General features: G+C 66.9%; 2 protein-coding genes across 2 annotated transcripts in view; one reads left to right on the forward strand and one right to left on the reverse strand.

The window, feature by feature from the left end:
- Positions 1–25758, forward strand: part of CORO7 (coronin 7) — a 36755-nt gene that overhangs the window by 7662 nt on the left and 3335 nt on the right. Inside the window, exons 7-12 of the mRNA XM_086622519.1 lie at positions 23–73; positions 7726–7812; positions 8035–8117; positions 24643–24697; positions 24975–25032; positions 25130–25275. Of these exons, the coding sequence (XP_086478645.1) occupies positions 23–73; positions 7726–7812; positions 8035–8117; positions 24643–24697; positions 24975–25032; positions 25130–25275 (480 nt within the window). The remainder of the gene's footprint in view (positions 1–22; positions 74–7725; positions 7813–8034; positions 8118–24642; positions 24698–24974; positions 25033–25129; positions 25276–25758) is intronic.
- VASN (vasorin) lies at positions 15761–17779 on the reverse strand. The gene has a single exon (XM_086622017.1). The coding sequence runs from the start codon at positions 17777–17779 to the stop codon at positions 15761–15763; it is 2019 nt and encodes a 672-aa protein (XP_086478143.1).

Consider the following 25758-nt stretch of genomic DNA (forward strand, 5'->3'; position numbering starts at 1 on the left):
TGTTTTCTTTTTATCTCAACAGGACAAGAAACTGCGGATCTTTGACCCCCGAGCCAGCCCGGCTGCCTCCCAGGTACCGTCCCTCCCGGGCGCGCTGGGCGACGTGGTGCAGGCAGCCCTGCCTGCTCGGGGTACCCGCTGCCTGCTGGGACGGGGGCTTGGTGCCCCAAACTGTCCCCCTAGCCCTGGCACAGCCTGGGAGAGGAAACACGATGGAGTGGGCTGAGGGCAGAGGGAACGGGCAGCTGCCTCGCAGCACCGGTGAGGTTCGGCACAAGGTACCCCTGTGACCTCTTGCCAGGGCCGGTGAGCTCCCCCGGTGCATCAGCACGCAGCTGCTGGGGCTGTCTGCCTGCGGGCAGCGATGCCAAGCCCCGTGGGCACGAGGGCTGCAAGCTCCCGGGCTCTATGCCACGGGAGCCCAGCGAAAGGCTCTCGGGGACGAGGACCTGCCAAGGGTGAGGGCCGGGCGGCTGGATCCGCACAGCTCAGCAAACAACAGCGATTAGGAAATAAGTGGAGGACTTAAGCCTTGACGTCGAGTTTAAACAGCCTCTTATTAGAGGTTTCCTGTGGCTCGGGGGCTCAGGCTGCCGGCCGCCGCCATCCCGCGCTGCGGGAAGGGCTGGAAGCCTTTGGGAGGGGAGGGATGCAGCGGAGAGCAGGGCGAGACGGCCGCCATGGGCTCTGCTGCTACTTGCGCCTCTCCTGCCACCAGGGCATGTGTGCCCACAGGCTCAGGAAGCCAATGGTCTCTGGTGCCCGTGCCGGGGCACAGCAGTGATCCTGGGCACCGACCGGAGGGAGCTGGTGCTCTGGTGCCGCACCGAGACTCACCTGCTGTCAGCTGCCCCTGCGCGGAACCCGGGGGCTGAGCTCCCGTACGGCCCCTGGGTGCCTTCTGCGGGTGCGAGCGGTGCCCTGACCCTCTGGGCAGCCTAGTAAACACACCACCACAACATATAAATATAAACCCAGCGCTTGCACATGCAAGCGAGCCAGGACAAGGCGCTCCCAGCCCTTAAATCACCCCTCTGGCGCTCCCCTGTGCCGGGTGCCACTCGGCGTGGCCGGAAAGTACCAGTCTCCTCCCAAATTCATCCCGTGCCCATCGCTGATGGCCTTGGGTGATGCTCCCCTCCTCGCCTGCCCCCTGCTTCTCCCCCTGCCAGACCTGTCGGCTCGTGTAACGACGTTCCGGCGCAGCCAAGAGCGCGGTGAGCTCGAGCCAAGTCTCCTGAGGAGGGTGGACTCCGTCTCGCTGAGCCATTAAAAATAACGTGTGAATGATGGTGGCTGTTCAAAGCGGGCAGCTCGCTTCCCTCCGCTGCCGTCTGGTCCAGCCCGGGGCCGGCGCGCGGCGTTTGCCAAGAGAAATACGCACCTTCGCCGCCGCGCCGCAGCCCTAACCCCGGCCGGCTGAGAATTGATGAAGATGTTTAGTCTTGGAGAAGTGCTGTGCTGAAGGGGAAAACTTTAAAATGCCATAAATCCTCTGGAAGTTTGCACAGGGCTTGCTTAGCCAAGAGGAATAACGCTCCTGTGCTTTTGTTTTTTTCTTTTTTCCCCGGTTGCTGGAGGGCTGAGTTCTCTGGAAAGGCTCCTTCTCCCCCGGGCCAGCGCAGTTACGGAACCGGGTGATGCCGGGGCTGCCGTGCGGTGCCAGCACCTGGCAAGCTCTCGGCTTTGAAGTCACCTGTAGGCTTTTTTGTGCAGAAGTGAGCGAAGTGAGCGGTGCGATGGGTTTTCCAGCTGGGCTGGCCCCCGCGGCGCCGCGGGCCAGGTTTCCTCCGCAGCAGCGAAGGGCTCGGCACCGCCGCCGGCTCACCCCGGTCTCTCTGCGGCACATGGTGCCAAAGCCGGCCTCGGCAGAGTGCTGCTCCTCCGGCTGTTTTTCTTAATTTGCCAAGCCCGCTTCATTAAACCGTTCCTTTTTTTAGAGACGGGGCAAAAGGATGAGCAGGAGCTGAAAGAAGAGCCTCAGGAGCGGGGAGGAGGGGTCACCGCCACCGTGCCGTGATGCCTGACAGTGCTCTCGGCTCTCGCGGATGCAGCACGCGCGGGGCTGGGGAACGAGGGTGGATGGCGAGCAGGGTGCGGTGCCTGCCCCGCTCCAGCGCCAGGCTGGCAGGCTGCCCGCAGCCATGCCCTCCGTGGGGGCCTGACCCCCTCCCTGCTCCTGGCTACGTCCGTCACAGCTATTTTGAGCCTGTCCCGGCAGCGGGCAGGAGCGTGTGACGCAGCATGGCCGGGGTCTGGCTGACCCGGAGGGTGCCTGGTACGTACCCAAGGCCACCACATCCCTTGGGAGAGCAGCGGCCTCATCCCGCTGGACTCCCAGCCCCTCGTTGCTGTGTCTGGGCTGGAGCAGGGAGGTGCAACCACAGCAGCCCCTCCGCAAGCATTAGGGCTCGGTTTGTGCCCCACTGCTGCCCAGCATGCCTTCCTGGGCTCCCTAAACTTGCCTTGGAGATGCCAGGTCCTATCGCATCTCCCTGCACAGCCGCACTCCCTCTGCCTGGCCGGGTCCGGGTCCGAGTGCCGCCGTCCTTCTGGAACGGTCCCGGGGGGTCCTGTCCTCTGCCTCGTCCCCTCCCAAGGCCGTGCTGCCCCGGCTGCAGCTCGCCCTTGCCCTCCCCTCCCACGGGCGCCCGTGGTCGCCCTCCTTGCCTTGACCCTCGTGCTGGAAGCAGTCACATCCTCTCCCTCCTGGCTTCAGCTCTGCTGTGGCTCCGCGCTTCTCCGCTCCCGCCCTCGCCCACCCCGCAGTGCCTGGGCGAGCCCCACAGAACCGCCCTCCCACGGTCCCTTGGGCACCCTTGCGGGGCATTGTGACCACCCGCTGCGGCCCTTCAGGCGTGGGGGGACGGAGCTGGGGGGACAAGGTGCTGAGTGGGGAGGTTAGAGCAGTGGGAGGGTACCCGTACTCCAGCTGATGCCCCAGGTGGGTCACCAGGGCCAGTGCAGGGCAGTGATTTGGGTATGGCATGGCGTACTAAGGTGGCACCTCTGCTTGCCCACTCCCCTGGCCACCTTCTCTGGGGCTTGACAAGCCCTGGGTCCCTGGGCTTCATCTCCCAGGAAGAAGCGGGGAGGACAAGACAGGCACACGTGGGCCGGGGTCTCGCCTGTCGTCTAAAGCCACGTGCTCCAGAGTGGGACGCACAAGGCAATCCGGAGGGCAAGGGCACCGGGAGAAAACATTAGATGTTCCACTGTAGGTGCATATCATTGATACATCAGTCAGGGCACATCTGCTGGGGGTGCATCCTCCAAAATACTCACTGAGCAAACAAAAATGCTCGGAGACGCTGCTGGAAAGAAGGGAGGTGGCTCGTGGGGGCAGAAAGCCGCTACGTGTTGGGGACCGTCCCGCGCCGCGTGGGCAGCGTGGCCGCGTGCGAGCCGGTGCCCCAGTTTGTTGCGGCAGAGCCACGGCCACCGGCCACGGCATCGCTCCGACGGGCCGCATCCCGCCCCCGCACGCTCACGCGAGGGGCCGCACGCATCTGGCCGGCACCTGGCTCCCATTATGGGGCCGCGGTGGGCGCCAGCGGTGCTGGGCTGCGGGGAGGGCGCCGAGCGCGGCCAGTGTGGGACGGAGAGGAGCCGCCGTCGTTCTCACGAGAAACTTCCGCGGCCGGCGGTTCGGCAGGACCGGGGGCGAGGGAACGGCTGCACGCGTGGGGCGAGCACACGCTCCTGCTCACGTTTTAACGAGCGGGACCGGGGCTGAGGGCGGCTGGGGACAACTCAGAGTGTGTCCCCAGGGATTTGTCCCCATCGTGGGTTTGTCCCCGGCCCTCCCAGCACACCCATGGCCCCAGGGCTGGGAGAGGGACTCCAGCCCCTCTCCCAAACCGTGACCACCATCCCGTGGGCCACATCAGCCTTTGGCACGGTGGGAGAGCGCGGCAAGGAGAGGGGCTCCATGCACAGCGGGGCGATGCCATGACGAGGCGGAGGTCTGGGCTGGGGTAACGTGACCGTGACCGTGCCCGCAGTCAGGACCCCACGGACCCGACGTGTCACCTCTGCCCAGGATCCAGCTGTCAGCCCGGGGCCGGTCGGGGACCGCTGGCCGGGGGAAGGAGCATCAGGACACAGAGAGACTTTTAGCCTTCCTGCCCCCAGCCCCATCGGTGCGGTATCCCACGCTGGGGTCACCCCGGGGGTACCTGACTCCCAGCCTCAGCAGCGGCTTCCTCCAGGCTGGGGGAAGCTCCGCAGCATCCCACATTCCCAAGGAGACCGTGGGAAGCTTTGAAAAAGTTGGCCTGGCTCTGGGCAGCCTATTTATAGCACGGCGCGCTCGGCACTCTCATGCTTCTGTTCCCCAGCGTAGCTGCACGGGACTGTTTATATTTCCTCTGCTCCGCTTCCCCCTCGGCCGTCCTTCGCAGGAATGCTGCTCGGTATGGCAGACACCGGGAAGTCGAGGAGGATTCGGGATGAGCCAGCGGCGTGGCAAGGGATGCAGGGACACCGGTGCACAGGGTGCACAGAGTGCTGGCGCGAGGGTGCGGGTCGGCACCGTGCTTAGCTGGGGCTCCGGCGCAGGCATTTCAAGACCCCCACTTTGCTGCCCAGCCTGGGGCTCTGGCAGGCTCATGCTCCGGAGGGCAAAGGTGTTTTGGGGATTTGGTAACAGCCTCATAGCAGGGCTCACGGGGCCGCTGGCTGCGAGAAGGGACGAGATGCAGGAGAGGAGGGATGAGTGCTGATGGATGCTGATGGGTGCTGCAGCCTGCCCAGCCCACGTGGCCAGCGCATCCCCGCTCACCTGCCCGGGGAGGGAAGTCCTGCTCCCATCCCAACCCCGTGCCTGGGCATCTGTGCCGAGGTGGGAGCCTCTGCAGCCGTAGGGGCTGTCCCGGTGGGAGCCCGCTGGCCTTCCTGGGCCAGCAGCATCCTCAGGGACATTGATTCAGCCTCGCCGAGGGCAGGAGGAGCTGGACGGAGGCAGGAGGCTGTGCCGGCCGTGGAGTGGGAGAGGCAGAGCCTGCATGGCGCTGATGGTGCCCAGCTCCCTGGGATCGGGGAGGTGGTGTGGGCAGATGAGGGCTCACTTCAGTCCATGGCAGACACCCCACACCCAGCAGTAGGCAGTGCTGGCAGGGTGGCGGCTACCAGAGCAGGGGTTCCTTCCCATGGGGGTCAAATGCCTGGGGTCTGCTAGCCATGCTCATGGTCTGCTAGCCACCGAGTTGCCCTTGCCCCTGCCAGCCACAGTGTCTCTGCTGAGGGCAGAGCTGTGACCCCCCCAGCCACCTCCTGCCTATCCAGCCCCACGGCTCTGCCCTGGGCTCCCCATCTCCAGCTCTCCCGGCCCCGCACCCCGGCTGAGGGTCACCGCTCCTGGCAGAGGCAGGGATGGTCCCGGGATGGCCCCAGCGCTGGAGCCGCGTTTGCTTTGTGTCGGGCTCTCACAGGCAGCTGAGGAGCCAAAGGCAGTCGCTCCGTGCGGGCAGCTGTTACCAACTCGCTGGGACCTGCCGCGGCGTCGCTGCCAACAGCTGCATCCGACACGCCGGCCCCACTCCCCGGCGCTGGCCCCCGCAGCCCCCCGCATCCCGCGGCAGAATGGCCAGGGCTGCACAGGGCTGGGCGCCCCCGTGGGTACCAGTGCCAAACCCAGCCTGTGCTGGGAGCGATGGGTTGAGACGGGGAGCGAGACGGTGCCGGGAAACTCTCCCTGTGCCGCAGATCCGGCTCTGAGGAGGGAGCACAAGCTCCCCCCAGCCCAGGCTGCCTAAAACCAGCTGGGTTGGAGCCACACAATGGGCTGGCAGAGGCTGAGCTGGTGTGGCTGGGGAGCTGGGAGGCCTCCTCAGCTCCCTGCGTGCCAGCCTGGAGCTGGTGGGCTCCTCTCAGCCTGCCATGGGCTGAGCAGCTCCGGAGGGATGGCTGTCCCTTGGACTGCGGCTGGTCCCTTGCCCCAGGGACACGGCGAGGGTCCCAGTGTCACCCCGGGCTGGGTGTCAGGGTCTCTGCCCAGCTCTGCCAGCCCCATGTCTGCCAGAGGGCTCTCTGCCAACCAAACCACACCGGTGCCCACCATCCGTGCCAGGTCACACCGCCCCAACCCTGCCAAGAACCTTAGCACCAGAACGGGACTGACTGGCCGCTGGCCCCGCACACTTCCCTCCGGCAGCATCTGCAGGGGCCCAGCCTCCCGCATACATGCGGCCGTACGTAGAGCTCAGCCGGGATGGAACGAATGCTGAAAACGTGGCCCCGCGCCGCAGCTGGCACAGCACGGGCTGGGAACGGTGGCGGCATCGCCCTGCGCTCTGCCAGCCGTGCCACCTGCCCCAGGGAGCTGCCACCCACCGCTGCTCTTGGGTGCTGTGCTGGATGGGCCGGGGGACCGGCGGTGCGTGAGAGCCGGCGGTGCCAGCACAGGCAGCTACCGGGTCTCCAGCTGTTGAGTTTTGGCTGCCACAGCCTCACAGCTCAGGTGCAGAAATGCTGTCCCAGCCGATGGGGTTTCCATCCCTCTCGGCACCGATCCTGGGACACATTCCCTTCTCCAGGCCCTTCTCCCCCCTCAGGGAGCCAACTGCCGTGCCAGCATGTTGGCAGTCACAGCCGGGCCCCTCCTGCCCCACATCCTGCCCCCACGGCTGGGAGCACCGGGCTGGGCTTGGCCAGCGCTGCCTCTTCTGAGCGAGCCATGCTGGCTGGCAAGCACCGTGTGTGTGCTGGCACCGAGGCTCCAGTGCTGGAGCCGGGCAGGGATGAGCTTGGCACTTTGTCCCTTCTCTCGCCCCAGCTGCCGGTGTCTCCAGAGAACTGACGTCCCTCTGGAGCTGGCAGCCAGGAGGTGGGTGGGTGGGAGATACGGCACCTCTGTGCACCCCCACCACTCGCCACGGTGGCAGAGCCTCACTGGTGGCCACAAGCGTGGTCGTGGCCGTTGATGCACGGTGCTCGCACCGAGGGGGATGCTGGGGCACGGCTCTACTGGCACTAGGGTCACCATGTGTGTGTCAGCCTGGGGCTGTGGATGCATGGGCACCCTCCTGTGCCCACCCCATCCCTCCTGTGCCCACGCTGGGTCCCCACAGCACTGTGTGGGGGTGCCAGAAGCACCGTGCCGGGTTTAGCTCTGGCAGATCCCAGAGGAGAGGGGCTGCAGAGGGTCAGGGCGGTGTGGGGAGCGCAGCCGGGCTCAGTTTGCCGTGTGTTTCGGCAGCATCCAGACACACGCGGGGCACTCGGCTCCTCCAGTCGCAATTCGGTGTCGATCAAGAGCCCAGGGATGCAGCCGGGGAAGTAAGTCCCTCTGTCACCGTGCCACTGCTGTGGCCAAGCATCTTCTTGTGCCTGCCGGCATGGAGCAGCTTCCTCGCGGCACACTGGCACCCAAACCCCCTCGCCAGGTGTGGGATGAGCCCTGGGGGGGCTGGGAGCCATCCCGTGCCCCTTCACATTCACGTTACCTGCTGCCACCCTGTGCTCCTTGCCAGGAGCCAGGCAAACCGCTCCGCAAAGCAACCACGCCGGCACCGGCACAGGGTGGGGGCTCAGGGCGGTCACCGCTTGCAGGCTGTCCCCGCTGCGCGCTCACCGCGGGCATCCCTTGGCAGAGTCAGGAACCAGCACTCGACTGGCTCAGCCCTGGGGCGGTTCACAGTGGCTGCTGGTGAAGCACGCGTCCCGTGCGGCGTGCCCGGCGCAGCCGGCGACGATACTGACCACCATGTCTGCTGTGCCTTGCAGAGCGTCCTGGGACACGAGAACAACAAGGACTCCCGGCTGCTCTGGGTGGGCTCCGGCGATGGCCTCATCTCCGTCGGGTTCAGCCAGGTACAGTCCTCGCCAGGAAGGTGGCCCCGGCGCTACTGGGATGTCCCAGCCCCGCTCCCTGCATGAGCCCTGGGTGCTTTTTGGGTGGCCTGTCCCCCATGAAAGCAGGAGGTCCCCTGGGCAGGTGACCCGGCCCTTGCTGGGGATGGAGGGAGGCTGGCGAGGCGTGAAGCCGGGCGGGCATCTCCGGTGCCCACCGACACCGTGTCTGTGCCCCTGCAGATGCGGGAGCGGGAGGTGAAGCTGTGGGACACGCGGCAGTTCGGCGCGGCGATGCTCACCGTGGCACTGGACACCTCTCCAGGGTAGGGACGGGGACTCGCCACGGGGCGGGAGGGCGGGCGGTGGGGATGTGGGGCGGCACAGCGGGGACACCACAGTCGGACACCTGCGGGGAGCACCGTGGTGGAGCAGAGAGCTCCTGGCACCGGCCGTGCTTGGCCACAAAGCTGAGGACAAGGCTGGGGTCGGTGTGGCCACGTCCCTGGCACCATTTGGGTGGGATGGGAGGATGGCGGCGGTGGCAGTGCTGGCGATGGCACGAAGGTGTCCCCAGCAGCGCTGGGGTTGAGCAGGTGCTCCGTGGCACTGCGGTGGGTGATGGCACTGCTGGAGACAGCCCCAGCAGTGTCTGAGGTGGCTGGTAGCCGGGTGGGCACGTGCACCGGGGCGGCACGACAATATGCCGCGGGTGAGCGAATCCCTTTGGTGCTGCCCGCATGCAGGAGCGGCTCAGCCCTGGCCCCCTGCTCATGGCAGGGCCGTGGTGCTTTGTGCCACGTAGCTGCCCAGGCAGCCATGTGCCAGGCCGGCGGCAGAGCCAGTGCTCACTGGGCATCCTGCAGGGAAGTGGGAGAGGAGTTTTCATGGCTGTAAGGGGTCAGTGCCCCTTGTCCGGGCGTGGTGGAGCCGTCTCTTGTCTGCGGGGGTGAGGAACACCCTGGTTAGACTCAGCCCGGCCTCTCCCACGCTGCCTGGCAAGCTGGCCTGGCATCATGGTGCGGGCGAGGAAACAGGAGGAGGAGGAGGCAGCGCCTTCATCCCACCAGGGTGGTGGGAGTTCGGGGCCAGGTCCTTGTCGGGCTGCGCTGGAAACCACCAGCTCTCCCCAGAGCTGCTGGCAAAGCACAGGGACACCGGGACCCTTGCCGCACACCAGGCTGGCTCCACAGCAAGCCGGGATGCTGGAGCAGGCTGGGTGGTTGGCAGCTGCCGGGTGCCAATACGAGGCCTCTGTCAAGGAGCTGAGCGAGCCGTGACAGTGGGGACAGCCCTTGGCCTCCCTGCCGACATCCCCTGCGGCGAGGTGGCAGCTCCGAGCCGGTGCTGGCAGCAGCCGGGACCAACAGGAGGGGAGAGGATCGGCCGTGGGCACAATGGGGATGTGCTGGCACGGTGGTGGGGGCAGCAGCCCCAGGTGGGAGCAGGTGGGGAGGCTGACGGAGCATCCTTCGCCCTCCTGCGAGCTCCGGGCGTGAGCAGCTCGCAGCCCTCCTGCTCCCCAGCTCTGCCTGGCACAGCAGCCAAAGGCAGCCATGGGGTGGCCACGTCCGACCTCGGTGACTAGCCATCATTAGTGTCCAGAGTGAACACTCCCAAGGGAGGCCAGGGCACACAGCGTGCTGCAAGGGGACACTTTGGGGTCCCTTATTGTTGCTGGTAGAGAATCCGAATGAGAATTACCCCAAATCCCGCTGCTTCTCACAGCCCGTGTGCATGGGCCTCCCCGCCGGCGCTGGGCTGGGCCGAGGCAGCCCGGCTAAATTGGATGCAGGAGCCAGGCTGCGCTTCGGCCCCCTTTGCGCAGGCTGGAGTTATTTTGGCTGCCGGGTTTATCGCCCGCCAGGAATGCGGCTGGCGGGCGCTGCCTGCGCGTCACGCCGGCGCTCCGCCGGCTTGCGGCTGCGTGGCGAGGCAATGCCGAGAGGGGCTGGGGGTGGCGGGGGCGAGCGGGGACCCTCCCGTGCCGGGGAGCCGCCGAGGAGCGGGAGCTGCTTTTTTAAGGCAGCCGCGCCGGGGCCAGCCGCGCTTCCAGCCCCGACCGCTCCCTGGCTGTAAATCTGGCGGAGATGACAAATGGCAGAGGGGGATTTGGGCTGGGCCCCGGCAGAGGTGCCGAGCGGGGGCCGGCGTGCTGCGGCACTCGGGAATCCCCGGAGCCGTGGCCAGGGCAGGGTTTGGGGGGGTCACTGCGGCCCCGCCGGAGGCAACACCCAAACATGGTGACGCTCAGTATGGCGGGTGCTGGATGCTGCTGCACCGGGGACAGCGATTCAACCCCCGGTGGTGGCAGAACAGCTGTGGGGCTGGGGTGCCCATCGTGGATGCCAGCGTGGCCGTGGGTGCCCGGTGTGGGACGGCGAGGCCCATCGGGCAGCGTGGCGGTGCTGGCCGAGCGGGGAGCAGCGGCAGCTGGTTGAGGCTTTTTGAGGAAGCAATCAGTGGGCGGCAGGAAACTCATACCAGTCATTACTGACGCCGGGCCGGCAGGAAGGGGAGCCTGTGACCCCACCGCGTCCCCACCGCGCCTTGCCGCAGAGGCTTGTGCCCGCCGAGCCTGCACCACGTGTCCCAGACGCCCTGTGGCACCCCAGAGCAGGGCCACGGCATGCCCCAAGGTGGGAGACACCCCCAGCGTGCCCACCCTGATGCCCACGGTGGCACCGAACCCCATGGGGTGGCTGCGCCCCTGCCCAGCATCCACGGGGCAGAGGGCAGAGAGCGGGGGGCACCGGCCCCATTCACCCCCACATCAGCAGCTGCGTTTTGGGGGGGGGGGGCATCCCAAATCCTGAATAATCTTTGCGACTGCGTGAACTTCATTTTCAAAGCCCCCCGGCTGTGCTCAGGAGCTGACCCCCTCCCCGATGCCCAGACCTCCCCTGAGGGAGCCGGTTATGGGAGTCACGGGTGGCCCCGGCCCCTCTCCGCACCGTGGTCCTCAACGTGCCACCTTCAAGTACCCACCGCTCCCCTCGACTCGGGTTTTGCCGTTCCCCCCCGGCCCCCTTTAATTGGATCAAGGAGCAGCAGGGCAGGAGCCAGGAAGGGGCCTCAGTCGGTTATTGTTGCCCTAAATTGTAACCAGCACCGGCGGGGTTGGGTTACCGGCTCCGACTCGGGGTCAGCGACCAGACCCCGCTGCCGCGCGCCCGGCGGCCAACGCAGCACTGCCCGGGGCCGGGGCCGGCACCGCGCTGGGGCCGGCGAGAACAGCGGCTCCCTTGTGTCGCTGCATCTTTCAGTGTCCCGAAAATGTCTCTGGGGAGGCTGGAGGTTCCCGCTCGCCGGGCAGGGGATCAGGCAGCCGCCTGCCCACACCGCGGCCGGCTCCTGGTAGGGCCAAGATGACCGGGCCTGCCAAGGTCCCAGTGAGCTGTGGTCCCATGGCGTGTGCCAGCGCTTGGCAGATCCGCACAGGGCAGCATGGTGGTGGGATGTGAGATGGGGGCAGCCGGATCCCCACCGCCTTCGTGGTGCAGTTTGCCAGAGCTGGGAGGTGCCGTTGCCAGGACCTGCCCACAGCGGGGAGCCGGCACGGCAGGATGTTTGTGGAGGGATCTGGGGCGTTTTGACTCCCCCAGCACTGGAGCAGGACGTGAGGGGCCTGAGTGGTTCCAACTCAGCCCCCAGCACCCACCTGCTGCCCCTGCCCCAGCGGCTCGCAGGGACCGGGCTTGCAGCCCTGGCGACTGTGGTTCTGCCCCTCTACTCTGCTCTCGTGAGAACCCCCTGCAGTTCTGCGTTGAGCTCTGGGGTCCCCAACATCAGAAGGACACGGAGCTGTAGGAGCAGGCCCAGAGGAGGCCACAGAGATGATCCAAGGGCTGGAGCAGCTCTGCTATGGAGACAGGCTGAGAGAGTTGGGGCTGTTCAGCCTGGAGAAGAGAAGGCTCCGGGGAGACCTTCCAGCACCTTCCAGTACCTAAAGGGGCTACAGGAAAGCTGGAGAGGGGCTTTGGACAAGGGTGTGTAGTGACAGGACACGGGGCAATGGCTTTAAACTGAAAGAGGGGAGATTTCGATCAGATCTGAGGAAGAAATTCTTCCCTCTGAGGGTGGTGAGGCACTGGACCAGGTTGTCCAGAGAAGCTGTGGCTGCCCCATCCCTGGAAGTGTTCAAGGCCAGGTTGGATGAGACTCTGAGCAACCTGGTGTAGTGGAAGGTGTCCCTGCCCATGGCAGGGGGGTTGGAACTGGATGGTCTTGAAGGTCCCTTCCAACTCTAACCATTCTGTGATTCCATGATCCTTCACCTCCAGCCCTTGTGTGCACCAAGGTGCATGACCCCGCTGAGCCACATGTCCCCACCATCACCCTGCCACCTCTCCCCAGGACACCAGCTGTCATGAGACCTTGATGGCCAGCCCTGCACCCATCCCACCCGGCCCCGACACCCTGCCCTCTGCTTTTCCTGGGACTTAGCGGCCCTTTTGGGTCATGCTTTGCGTTTCGGGAGGATCTCTGACAACACCCACCCCAGTGCTCAGGTCTCGATGGCAGAGCCCTGAGCAGGACAGGTCCATCCCTGTCCCCATCGCCCTGCCCTCACCCCCTCCTCCCACGGATGCCAGGGCCGGCAGCTCTTTGCCGTCAGTGTGGACGGGGCTTTTCCTGGTGCTCCTGCTTGGCTACCAACCTCGGACCCGAGGAGCGGGGAGAGGCCACCCCCTCCAGTGCCACCCCAGCAGGACCCATCCCCGTGGGGCAAGATGCTCCTGGGCGGCCGCACGAAGGAGTTAATGCCGGGGCGGCCGCCCAGCCCTGCCGCCTGCCCCGGTAATTATGCCGTGTAAAAATAGCTCCGTGCCGCTCGCTCGTGGGGCTGCTCGGGCGGGAAGGCGGCGAGCGACGGCAGCGCCGAAATCGGTCCCAGATGGGCCCCGGCCTCAGCCCACCGCCGCCTCCGCCGCCAACCGGCACTCCCCGGCCCCGGCCTCCCCAGCTTTCCAGGAAGGCGGTGGGATTTCTGCCTCTCCACAAGCTCTTCCTGGCAGCCGAGGCTTTGCGGCAGTGCGTGGGGCAGCGGGACGGGCACACGCCTGCCCTCGCCCCAGGGCAGCGGGACGGGGACCCCTGGCACCGAGGCAGTGTGTTCCCCCGGGGCTCTGCTCCACCCAGAGGACCGGGTTTTGGTTGCCACAGGGCCGTGCCTGGGGCCAGGGATGTTTTTCCAGGGATGTTTTTCCAGAGGTCCTCGAGCTCGAAGCAGCCGTGGTGCAGGGCTGGGCCAGCGCTGGGGCAGCGGGACTTGCCCCGGTGAAGCCGGCAGCTCCTCCCGTTGTGGTTCCTCGCCGAGTGTCCCCCATCCTGCTGGTGGCTTCTGGCCATGGGTCTCGGTTACCGGCCCCACTGGATCGCATAACCAGAGGGATTTTTTTTATTTTTTTGGGTTCGTTTCAGGGGTTTTTGCAATCTTCCCCAGCGCTGATTCAGCTCGGTGGAATCAGTGGCGCTGCACAACGTGCTGCTCCGAGCCGCTCCTGGCGCGCGCCGGGGCTGGCAGGGGCCAGGGGGACTTTTACGCTCGCGTTCGGGAAGTCGCGGGGGCCCAGGGGCTGGAAGGGCTCAGTTTGGGCACTGCCGAGCTCCCGCAGAGCCACCTGGGTGCAGATGTGGGTGTCAAGGGGGGGGGGTCCGAGCCCCATGGGGTGCCAAGCCCTGGCCACAGCATCCCCGTCCCCCTGCATGCCAAGGCCGAGCCCTGCTGCCCACCTCAGCTCGGGGTGTCCCAGCTGCTGCACCTGCCAAAGCCGAGTCCCTGTGCCAGGGCAGCTGGTGTGGCATCCCCAAGGCAGATGCAGTCACTTTGGAGCTGCTGGAAGTCCCCCAGGAGCGACAGGACCTGCCGAGGGGTCCTGGCATTCCCTGGCACCCACCTGGCATGCAGGGGATCCCTGCAAACCTCCAGCTAATTGCAAACGGGGAAAATACCTTCGTTAGGGGAAGGGCACGTCGTGAAGCCAAGCGGCAGGAAGGGGCTCCAGGGCCACTGCCAGGTCCCCCTTGCCGGTCCCTTGCAGCTTGGTGCCGGTGAGGGGACACGCAGGGGCCGACGCTGCGCCCGGCTGGGCTCAGGGGGCTGCGGTGGCGGCTGGAGGCACCCGGCACGAGGCCGCGGCTCCGCCAGGGACTTTTCTTCTCTCCTCCTCGCGAGGCTGGAAAATATACAAAGCTCACAGTGCAAATATTTACACAGCAGCAATTTTCGGAGGAATTTGGGATGTTAATTTGAAAAATCTGTGGGGAGAGGACCACAATGGGCCCTTTGAGCGGGCGAGCGTGGCCATCGCACCGGCCCGCCCGCGCCGGCGAGGGGCCCCTCCTGCCACTGCGCCGACCCTAATGGGAGCCAGCCCTGCCGGAAGCCCACCTGGGAGCCGGGGGGACCACGCCAGACAGCCCCCGCCACCGCCCCGCGCCCTTAATTGCATCCAGAGTCGCTCCCTCCCGCCGTCGGCCCCGGGCGAGCAGAACCGGGACACTTGCGGGGTCAGGGCCGTATCCTGCGGTGGAGCTGTGCCTGCTGAAGAGCTGCCAGTCCCGGTGCGGCCGACAGCTCGCGCGGCGCGGCACGGCACCGACCCTCGGCTCCGCTGGCGGCAGCCGCGGCGCTCCAGCCCGCTTTCGCTCCCTCTCTCCAAATCAAACATACCTCAGCGGGCAGGGCCCCAACCTGGAAAATTCCAGCCCGAAAGATAAAGGATTGGAAAACGATTAAAACCAGAGGGTTGGAGCAGAAACCACTTGGCAGCGGGAACCTGCCGAGCGCCGGCTCCCAGCCCGCTCCGTCGCAGCCAGCGCACGAAACCGGCTGTTCCCGGAGCCGGGTGGTGGGGGCTCACTGCGGGGGCCCCCTGAGCCTCAGCTCTGGCTGCAGCCCCCCGAATTTGGGGGGAACCTGAGCAGAGTGACACTTGTCATGGGTGCTTTGGGCCTGCCAGGGGTGACATCAGGAGGTTACGGAGGTCAGGCTGGGCTGTTTGTCCCTGCAGTTGGCCCCGGAGCCATCTGGCAGGCGGGAAGGGATGAAGTAAGGCTGGATGATGCGCAGGGCAGGGGCTGAGTTGAAAACCATGGCCTCTGTTTTGGGAACACCTCCCCAGCACCCACGGTGGGGGGGCAGCGCCGTGGGGGTGTAGCCTCCCCCCTCCACCCCCCTGACTCATCCCGGCACTCGCCAACAACAACGGGAGGATGCAGCTGACCTTCCCGCTCCTCCGCAGGGGACACGCCGCACTGCTCGCACCCCGGGCAGCGCCTGCGAAAGCGCTTGGGGCTGCCTGGAGGTTTTCAGTGTTGTTATTTTAATTTTTTTTTATTATTTTTTTTTTTTTTTTTTACAAAAAGACACCCTTCTGGTCTGCCTTACAAAAGAGACGTACATAAACCTGTACTAGAAAAAAAAACAAAGAGTTTTCCCAGAAGAAATGGGAAATAACCGTGTATAAATATTCTCTCCGAGTTCTTAAAGCTTCAATTCCCGGTTCACCTGCTCGGTGCTTCCTTCGGCCCGGGGGTCCCGAGGGTCCCAGCACCTCGGCCGAGCCTTATTGCTCACATCAGCTTCCAGGGAGTCGAGAGTCACGGGCCAGTGCTCCGCTTAAGGACCCTTGTTACCAGCACGTGGATGTCCCTCAGCCGAGCCACCAGCACCTTTCTTTTTAGCAGTAGCTAAAAAGCACCCGCCCAAATCCCGAATTCAAAACTCCAACCCCCTCTCCTTCCCCACCCCCTTTCCACACAGTCACAGAAATCAAGGCACTGAGCGGTCTCTCCTCCCGCAGCGCGGCGGCCTCTCGGAAATTGCACGTTATGGGTTTGGGGTTTTCCTGCCTTAATGCAGCTCACTCCTCATCCCGGGGGGACGCGGCTGGGTGCCGCCGCTGGAGCTCAACCCCTCGTCTGTCCGGGGCTCCCCTCGCCCGGCAGCCCCGTCCCACCTGGCTCAGAAATAGGAGGGTTTGAGCCCCGGGGTGTTGTTGTTGCTGGGGTAGTGCGACTGCATGAGCGGGACCTCGCACTCGGAGCCGCCGGAAAGCACCACCGCCTCTGGCACCTTGCGGCCATGGCTGCTCAAATCCCCATTTTCCAGGCAGGCTTTCACCCCTTCCAGCTCCAGCGGGCTGGCGTCCACCCCGGTGCCAGCGTGTGCCTTCGCCCGGCGGTGCCGGCGGTAGTACGTGCCGGCAGTCACTACCACCACCAGCAGCAGCACGGCAGCCAGCGCGGGGACGATGATGAGGGTGAGGTTGCCATCCTTGCCCTGGGTGACCGGGGAGTGCTGTTGGTGGCTCGCCGGCAAGGTGTGCGCCTCGGCGCAGTGCTCCTCCTTGGAGACCTTCTCCCCCAGGGGCCCGATGCAGACGCGGTAGGTGCAGTTGGGCTTCAGCGCCCGCACCGTGTATTCGGAGAGCGAAGCCGGCAAACGCAGCATCACCGCCCGCTTGTCCGGCCCAGAGAGGTTTCGGTAGCTCAAACGGATGCCCTTCAGCTGCGCTTTGGACTGGACGTAGTTCTGCAAGTCCACTTTGAGGGAGGTGCTGCTGACCTGCGCAATGCTGATCCGCCGGCCGGGTGGCGGGGCCCGCGTGGCCGGGGCTGGTGTCGTCCCCCTCGCCTCCACCTGGCAGTACGCCCCGGTGAAGCCCTCCGGGCACAGGCACTCCAGGTGGTTTTGGGCACCCAGGCGGCAGGTGCCACCGTTCAGACATGTGCGAGGGGGACAGATGGGCGGCAGGGGGCTGGTGGGGGCTGGGGGGCCACTGAAGGGCACCGGCATGGAGCTGCCCTGGGGGGCTCCGGCCCCCGGGGTGGGAGCGGCGGTGCTGGGCTGCGGCGCCGGGAGGCTGCTGGTGGGGAGCGGTGCGGGCGGCGGCAGCGTGGTGGTGCGCGGGGTGGTGGGCGTGGTGGTGGTGGTGGTGGTGGGGCAGCCAAAGTCGGTGTACTGCAGGTGGTGGAGGAGCTTGCCGGAGTTTTTGGGGGGGAAGTGGCAGCGCGTCTCCTCGGGCCGCCGGAGAGCCACGCTGCTGGTGTTCACCCACTGCACCAGCCAGCTCATCTGGCAGATGCAGTTGAAGGGGTTGCCGGCAGCCGTCACGGCCCGCAGCCTGGGGAAGAAGCCAGAGAAATCCCGAGGGATGGTGTTGATGTTGAGGTTGCTGATGTCCAGCTCCTGGAGGTTGTGAAGGTTGCGGAAGTCCTCCGCCGGCAGTTGGGAGATGCGGGCATTGCCAGCCAGGCTGAGCTTGGTGAGGCTCCCCAGTCGCCGCAGCACCGCCGGGACGTGCTCCAGCAGGTTGTCAGAGACGTCCAGCTCGTGGAGGTTGTTCTGGGCCTGGAAGAGCTCCTCGTTTAAGCTCGTCAGGCCCAGCCCCGCGATCTTCAGGGACTCGATGTTGACGGCGTGGAAGGCCCCGGGTGCAATGGTGGGGATCTTGTTCCAGCTGATGTCCAGCAGCAGGAGGTTGGGCAGGTCGAGGGGGGGCACGGCCCAGAGCTGATTGTTCTGCAGCTTCAGCTCCAGCAGATTCTCCAGCGTGTCGAAGGCGGCAGCGTGGATGTGCTGGATCCTGTTCCTCTGCAGGTAGAGCCGCTCCAGCAGCCGCAGCCCGTGGAAGGTCTCATTGGTGATCTCCTGCAGCTGGTTGGAGGACAGGTCCAAGTTGACAAGCTCCGTCAGGGGCTGGAAGATGTTTTTCTGGATGCTGGAGATCTTGTTTTGCGAGAGGTCCAGGAGCTGGAGGGCGGGCAGCCCCGCGAAGCTGTCCTCACTGAGCATAGTGATGCCGTTCTCAAAGACGTAGAGGGAGAGGGTGTTGGGGGGCAGCCCCCGGGGCACGGTGTGGCCCCGTCTGGCCGCGCACAGGATGGTCTTGGGGTCTTGGCACTGGCAGCCTGCAGGACATGCCCCAGCCAGCTCCCCGTGGGCCACAAGAAGCAGCGTGCAAAGAATCAGCCGGTTCATGGTGGCAGCTCTGCAGGAGAGAGAAACCCAGCCAAGGTTAGGGGCCAGGCCCTGCTGGGGGGCACCCCCAGCTGGCGAGGCTGTGGGGTGTGAGAGCCATCTCCCCATGTCCTGCCTGGGAACCTCTGGCCCCAAAGGGACCACAGAGGGAGCAGGACAGTCCCCACCACGCTCCTGCCTCTGTGCTGGCGAGAGCGAAGTGGCAGGAGGGCCACCCCACTCTCCCCCTCCCCAGACCCCTCAGATTTAGCGACGTGGTGGTACCTTTGTGCACCCCAGATTTACCACGAGACGCATCCCCCCAGCTTTGGCCTGGCCTCTCGGTGCCATCACCGTTGGGGCACCGAGAGCCCCGCGGGGCACACGGCAGGGCAGGGCCCCTACCTCCCCAGCTGCTCTGCAGGGTGCAAATCAAACACGGGGGATGCGGAGCAAGAGGCACCGCTTGGCTCGGGAGCCCGGGGAGGGGGTGGGAGCCTTGGCCGGGCCTTCCCGGCACACCGAGCACCGCTTAACCCTTCGCTTGTGCCACCCTCCCGGCAGCTGCACCCACGAGGTCTGCTCCTGCCACGACGGCCCATGGTAGCGACACCCTCCGGGGACAGGGGCACCCAGAGGTGACCCCCACTGTGGGGTGACCCGGGCACAGGCTGAAGGAGTTGGGTGCTCCCCTGCCCCATGGGTCCCTCCTGTGCCCTTCGGAGCCGGCTGTGTCCCCGGGCTCCCCTTCCTGCTGGCACCTGGGGACCAGTGCCCTGGGCTGCGTCCTTGTCCCTCAGGGATGGGGACTGGGATGGAGGGGAGGATGCTCTTGGGGTGAGCGAGGCTGTAACCACCCCAGCCCCCCAGAAGTGTCCTGGCCAATGTCCTTGCTTCGGAGACGGCTGGCTTGTCGCTCAACCGCATCTTTCAGCCCTTTTAATGACACTCCTAATTAGTGAGAGGGGGTGACAGCAGGACCTGCAGCTGGGCCAGGACCCAATGTCTCCTGCAACCCCATCTCAGGGGGTGGCAGAAGAGGGTCCTCAGGCAGGGAAGAGGCGAACTCCACCAGGCTGCTGGAGGGGAGGGTGCCACCAGCACCCTGCCCATCCAGCCCCTTCCCCAGCCCCGGCTGTCATCGCCTCCTCCCCTGCTCCGAGCTGTTCACAGCTCCCGGCAAATACCCCGCTGCGACTAGCAAGAGGCCTTCGCCGTGTGCAGGGGGCTACCGGGTCACACAGCAGCACGTGCCGCCTGCCCCAGCCGCCCCTCCGCCGTGGGGGGCCCTGTCCGGTGCAGGGACACCACATCCTGCACCGGTGGCTGTGGGAGGCACAGGATCCGCGCTGTGTCCCCCCGCACCGCGGTGCATCCCCGGCCAGCGGAGCCCCCCATGCTGCAGAGGCACCAGTGATAGGGTTAACGTGGGGGCTGGCTCTGTCCTCGCCTCCTCCCCGGGTGAGCCCCCCCCAGGGTGGGGTGCACCCGAGGGTGGGGTGCACCCGCACCACTGGGCAGGGTCACGGCAGCTGCCTGAGTCACTTGGCCTGACTGGCCCTGCCCTGCCATGACCCGTGCTGTCCACCCTCCGACACCGGGGAGGAGCTGTGCCGCGTCCAGGGGGTCACCACCGTCACCGAGTCACCTCCCTGGCACCCCCAGCTCAGCCACCAGCCCCCTCACTGATGCCACTGCCGGGTCCCACCGCACCCCAACATCACGGCCAAGCTGTTGGTGCCCAGCACGCGGACCAAGCAGAGCCAAAAAAGCACCATGGCGCCCTCGGGAAGCGCTTTTTGGGGCTAAGGGCAGATCCAGCACCCCAGCCCTTGAGGTGGCTCCACAGGCATTCCCGGCACCCAGTGCCCAGGGCTCTGCCCACCAGCCGGGAACGCCCGTGATGCCACTACCGCGCCAGGCCGCCCGGGTGGGCAGCACCGGAGCCTGGCCAGGCCAGCGGGAAGCTGGCGAGGCCGTGGCCGGTTTTGCAATGCCAGGGTCGGGTTTCGCTGACGTGTCCCATGCTGTAACCAGCTGCTGACTCCAAGTCTCTCTCTCGTCCCTTTAATTACGCTGGCATTTCCTCCCCTCCCCGCCTGCCAGGCTCGCCGCTCCGGGCAGGTTCGGCCGGCCGGGCCACGGCCACGCATCCCCGCCTCGCCACGAGCGCCACGGCCGCTCCACCCGCACGCCTCCGCCGGCGCTTCCCTCGGCATCACCCCGCTCTGCTGGCACACGCCGGCATCACGCCCTCGCGCCCCAACGCTATGTGGCGGCAGTGAGGGGTTAACCTGGCCCGGGCTCACCTCTCCGAAATGGGGGCAGGGGAACAGCCTCCCCAGGTCCCAGGGGGGGTCCCCAAGGGTGGAGAGGGGGGCCCCGGTTCTGCTGGAAGCGTTAGGACTGCCCTGCCAGCAGCCTGCTGCTGCCTTGGCTGGGCTCCCCCGCGCCTGCACCGCAGATATTTGCCGAATTATTCATATTTTCCGGCTACGGGGAGGATCTGGGCTCAGATTCCCCCAGTCCCAGCTCAGCCTTTCCCTGCCAGCCTGCTGGGGTGGGAGCACCGTGTCCCCCTCTCCCTGCCGGCAGCCCCCCGGGCCGGGTCATCCCGCTGCCTGCCCAGGGCGAGGGACTCAGCCGAGGACGCCCCGCGTCGCACCCGCCATGTGCTTTAGGGACGAGGCCAACACTGGCCCCGCGCCGCAGGGTGACACCTGCGCAGGACGGGCTGGAGGAGCCCTCCCAGAGGCTTCACCCCCCACTCAGGGACATGGCTGGTCTCCCGGGGGAACCCGGCACGGCCGGGATGTCCCTTCCCGCACCGGCGAGCAAGGCCCCGAGGCCAAACAAAGCCCCCGTTGTTGCCGGCAGGCAGCCAGGCCGGTGGGCTGCCTCCGTGGCTGGCGGGCACCGACGGGGCCCCGCAGGAAACCAGGCCCCAGGCTCTGTCCCCATCACCGCAGCAATGGACACGGTGCCTTCGCCACGCGCGACGCAGGCGCTGCTCCTCTCCCTCCCCAAACAAGCCCGTGTCAGCACGTGCCCCCTCCCCAAGAGACCCAGCTGGGGGCAACACGCAGGATTAAGCCCTTAATCCTCCTCCCCTTCAACCCACCCTGCGCCGCCGCAGCTCCCACCTCCTCCCAGGCTCCCCTCCCTATTTAATTAAAGTTTCCGCAGCAGCCCCGGAGGAATGCAGGCCTGGTTATTGCATTCCCAGGGGCGCTCGCCGGCCCCTCCGTCCCGCTCCTGCCCCTTTGACCCGGCCGCGCTCCCCAGCTCAGGTGCCGGCAAGGAGAAAAACCAGCAGAGCCGCTTTACCGGCAGCCAAACCGCCTCCAGAGGAGCCCGAATGCTGGCGGAGGTTGGGAGGAGGCCAGCGATGCTGCCACGCGTGGCCCCGGCAGCCCGGGCAGATTCCTACGGCGTGACTGGGGTGGCCGCGGCTGTCCCCAAGCGCTTCCTCCTGCCGCGTCCCGCCGGCAGAGCCAGCTGGGCGAGCAGCGCTTGCATCAGGGCCACCCGGCGAGGCCACCCGGCCTCAGCGTGGTGCAGGGAAAAATAGTAATTAGCACGATCCTTGACAGCGGCACTGCCCAGCGCCGTGTGGGCAGCGGCACAGCCCTGGCCAAGTCAGGCCAGTCCTGCCACCTCAGTCCCAGCAGGATGAGACCTGCCAGCGTGGGGCACGTCGGCAGGAGTGGGTGCGTGGGAGAGACAGGAGTAGGGGGTTTTGGCTGGGAAGAGGGGTCTCGTAACTGGAGCATCTCTGCTGGGATACGCTGGCTCTTGAGGCAGCTGCCAGCCCAGAAAGGAGCCAAGTGCAGGAAGGGGCACTTACCCCACGGTGGCCCAAAGTCACACCCAAGAGAGGGTGACAGAGGCTGGCATCCCAACGCACGCCAGGTGACGATGATGCACGCAGGGAACTGGCAGCAGGAGAGGCGGTGGTGCGTCCCCGCCAGCCAGCGGCCAAGCTGGCCGGTGGCCCTGCTGGCACACGTCCCTCAGTGCCAGCCGGGGGGAAGCCCTCACTGGCACTGCCTGGGGACCCTGCTCAGCCTCGCAGCGGGTCAGCGACCCGGGATGCTGGCCCCTGAGGACAGGCAGGGCCAAGGCAGCCAAACCCCACCCCAGTCAAGTCCTCTGCTGAGGAGAGTGGTGGTGGACACCGCTGCCAGCAGCTCCCACCTCTGCCTGACCCCAAAGGGCAAGCCCTGCTGCCACATCTGCTGGGACAGGGCGAGCATGGGATGAGCCCAGGACTGTGCCAGTCCCGTGTGGGTCCTGGAGCCCTTCTGCTGGCAGGGTGGGTTGCAGCCACCCAGCCACAGCTGGAGGGAGTCGGGCTCCGCATTAGCCCAGCCACATCTCTGCCCTTCCCCGTGACACGGGCAGCACCAGGCCAAGGTCCCTGGGCCAGACCCTGCGCATCCCATGGCAGGACAGGCACAGACGGAGACAGGGGACCCGGAGCCCGGTCCACACCCTCATCCCTGCCACAGTGCCGTCACCCCGGCCCAGGCCTCGCCACCAGCCCAGGGAGGGGACGGCCGGGTGCCCCCCGGCTCGGCCAAGGCCCTGGCGGGAGCAGGGCACGCTGACCCCCAGCCGAGGCCCGGAGCGAGGTGCCGGTGCCCCGCGTGCAGCCCAGGATGGGTGACACCGCCACCCGGGGCAGGCAGTCGGCCCCGAGTGCCCCGTGGCCCAGCAGAGGCCCACCGCGCCCCCCCGAGCGCCCAGCAGAGCCCCTCCCGCCCGCGGGCCGCCATGCCCCGAGCCCCCGGCCCCGGGGCGAGGGGCGAGCCGGGCCGGCAGCGCCCGAGGACGCGGGACTCACCGGGCCGTGCCGGGCCGGGACGGTCACTCCATGCTGCTGGTGGTGGCGGCGGCGGCGGCGGCCGGGCGGGCGCTCCCCTCTCTGGCGGCGCCGGCTGAGGGGGGGGCGGCTTTAAAAGCGCGGGGGCGGAGCCTGCCCTCCCGCCGCGCTCCCATTGGCTGCCGGGGACAGGGGCGGGGCACGGCTGCCCCAGGCTCCGCCCCCCGCGCACCTGGGGCCCGGCACGGGGCGGGACCGCCGGGACCGCCGGGACCCCCCGGGGACCCCCGGGACCCCGGCAGCTCCAGGAGCCCTCAGGCCCCCCAGAGCCACAGGGACCCCGGGACCGCCATCAGCTCCAGGAGCCCCCAGAGCCACAGGGCCCCCCGGGACCCTCAGCAGCTCCAGAAGCCCCAGAACCCTCCAGGGCCCCCCAGGACCTCCAGCATCACTGGGACAGGGGTTCCTGGGATCGCAGCATCCCTCGTACGCAGGTCTAGGTGTAGGAGTAGCTATAGGTGCAGGTATAGGTACCACCCTCAGATCCCCAGCATCCACATCACCCCTGGCACCTCCTCCGACACCCCTAGGCGCTGGCACCCTTGCCACCCCCAACACCCCTGGTAACACCAGGGGCTGGGTGTCCTTGGCACCCCAGGGACCCCCATATCCAGCGTACCCAGAATCACCAGGGACCCTGGCACCCACGGGCCCCAGTGCTCTGGTACCCCTGCACACCTGTGCCCTGGCATCCGCAGAGCCCCTGCCAGCCTCTGCTGGGAACAGGGGGGCAGTGACAGTGGCAGTGACGGCAGAACTGTGCCAAGCGCCACAGGACAACGCTCCCCGTTCGGCACCACAAGGACAGCACAGGCCGGGCAGGGACAACCAGGCACCCAGAGGTGTCCTTGTCTCAACCCTGGGCCCCGGCGGTGGCGGCAGTGCTGGTGACGGTGACCGCAGCCGGGCAGGGGACTCCGGTTCCTGCCGCGGCTGCCTTGGCGGTGTTTGCCCTCGTTGTGCTGTACCGGCCGCGGCCGTGCCATGTGCTATCCTGTGGCAGCACCAGGGTGTCCCTGCCACGGGGACCTGCTGGAGCAGGAGCACAGCACGGCCTCAGTTTCACCGTATTTCCTCAGAGCCACACGGTGTAAAACGCCGGCATGGCACGGCACGGCATGGCATGGCTCCCTGCCCTCGGCACAACCACAGAAACATCAACTGAAAGTAATGGATTGTCCCTTTGTTCTCAGCCTGTGGAGCTCCCTCCTCGCTCCTGCCAAGGGAAGGCAGAGGTGGCTCCGTGCTCCTCGCCACCACCGTCCCCTCCAGCCACGAGTGTCCCCTGCCACGGTCACCTCTGGCCACTCGCACCCCCTTGGCCACCGTCCCCTCCAACCACCGAGCGTCCCCCCAGCCACAGTCCCCTCCGACCTCCGAGCAACCCCTGGCCACCGGGTGCAGGACGAGGAGCAGGGACACGCTCCAGCTGGCACAGCCCCGGCCGCGGGGCACTCCCGGGGCTGGCTGGCATGGCAGGTGCCGGGTGAGGCGGGCAGCGTGCCGGGGTGTGCCACGTGCCCGACCCAAACTGGCTGAGCCGGCCAGGCTGGCCCCAGGGCTCCCCTGCGGGTGCTGGCGACTTCCCCAAATGGGGCCAGGTGCCATTGCTGGGTGCAGGGCACAGGGTGCAGGGCTGGGAGCGGGATGCCCCGCAGCTGGGCACGGCTTCGTGGCAGGCACCACATGGCTGGGACAGAAAGCAGCTGGCGGTGCCAGCATTGCTGTCCCACTGCAAACCTGTCATCGCCAGGGTGGCACAGTGAGGGTTGCGCCGTGGGGAGCTGGGAGTCAGGAGAGCAGCCCCAGCATGCTGAAGGCACCCCCCTGGCACTGGCACTGCCTTCCCGCCACCGGCAGGGCCTGATCCTGCCCCACGCTTCCCCAGGACGGGGTTTGGGGTGTGCACCAGTGGGGGAAGGTGCAGGATCCGGCCCCGCCACCATCAGGGTGCCACGCCGATGGGTGACCCTGGCTTAGCACCCTCCTTCCCTTGCAGGGCAGCCATCCCGCTGTACGATGCCGACACAGGGCTGCTGGTGTTGGCAGGGAAGGTGAGGTCCCACGGCAGCCGGGTGCAGGGGGTGCAGCAAAGCACAGTGGGGTGCAGAAGGGTGCACGTGGGTGCGGTGGGGTGTAGGAGGATGCAAGGTGGGGTGTGGGAGTTGCAGCGGGGTGCACATGACTCCAGTGGGGTACAGGAGGACGCAGAAGGCTGCAGGGAAGCATAGGTGCAGCACGGTGCGTGTGGGTGCAGTGGGGGGCAGGAGGGTGCAGCAGGGTGCTCCCTGCAGCCCCGCTCATGCCCCATCCCCTCCACCTCTCCTGCAGGGAGAAAACCTCCTGTACTGCTTCGAGGTGGCACCCGCGCAGCCGGCGCTCACCCAAGGTAAGCAGGATACGTCCCGTACCAGGCTGACGGCAGCGCCAGGGGCCTCATCCCTGCCTGCGCTGCCTGCGCCACGGCCACCATGCCCGTTCCCCAGTGACCCAGTGCCGGACGGAGGGCAGCACGCGGGGCCTGGCCGCCGTGCCACGCCTGGCCCTGGACGTCATGGCCTGCGAGGTGCTCCGCGTCCTGCAGCTCACCGACACCGCCCTCGTCCCCGTCAGCTACGTGGTGCCACGGAAGGTAAGGGGGGGCTGCGGGTGGCACTGTGTCACCTGCAGCCATCTCATGGGTGCCACCTCAACGGCACTGGGTGACAAAGGGCACTCGGGGGCAGGGAGACCCCCGTCCCCAGCCTGGGGGGAGCAGGAGAGGAGGGAAACGGGGGTGCTGATGGTGGGTAGTGGAGGCTGGAAGGTGGGCGCTGGGTTCTGGGTGCTGCGTGCTGATGGTGAATAACAGAGGCTGGTTTCACTGGGTGCTGGGTGCTGGAGAGCGGATCCCGAAAGCTGGGTGCCAGATCCTGAACACCGCGTGCTTAAATTTGAAACATGGGTGCTGGGTAGCAGAATTGGATGCTGGAGGCAGGATCCTGGGTGCCAGATCCTGAGAGCTGGGTGCTGAAAGCGGGAGGCTGGGAGGTGGGTGCTGTTTCGGAGGCGGTGTTCAGGGGTGCGCGAGGCAGCCCAACGCTGGGCAGCGTCTGACACCTACAGGCTTCGCCAC

Source organism: Tauraco erythrolophus, chromosome 17 (assembly GCF_009769465.1).
Source record: "Tauraco erythrolophus isolate bTauEry1 chromosome 17, bTauEry1.pri, whole genome shotgun sequence".
NCBI lineage: Eukaryota > Metazoa > Chordata > Aves > Musophagiformes > Musophagidae > Tauraco > Tauraco erythrolophus.

Coding starts and splice junctions, on each gene's coding strand:
- VASN (XM_086622017.1), bottom strand. CDS start 17,779: ATGAACCGGCTGATTCTTTGCACGCTGCTTCTTGTGGCCCACGGGGAG.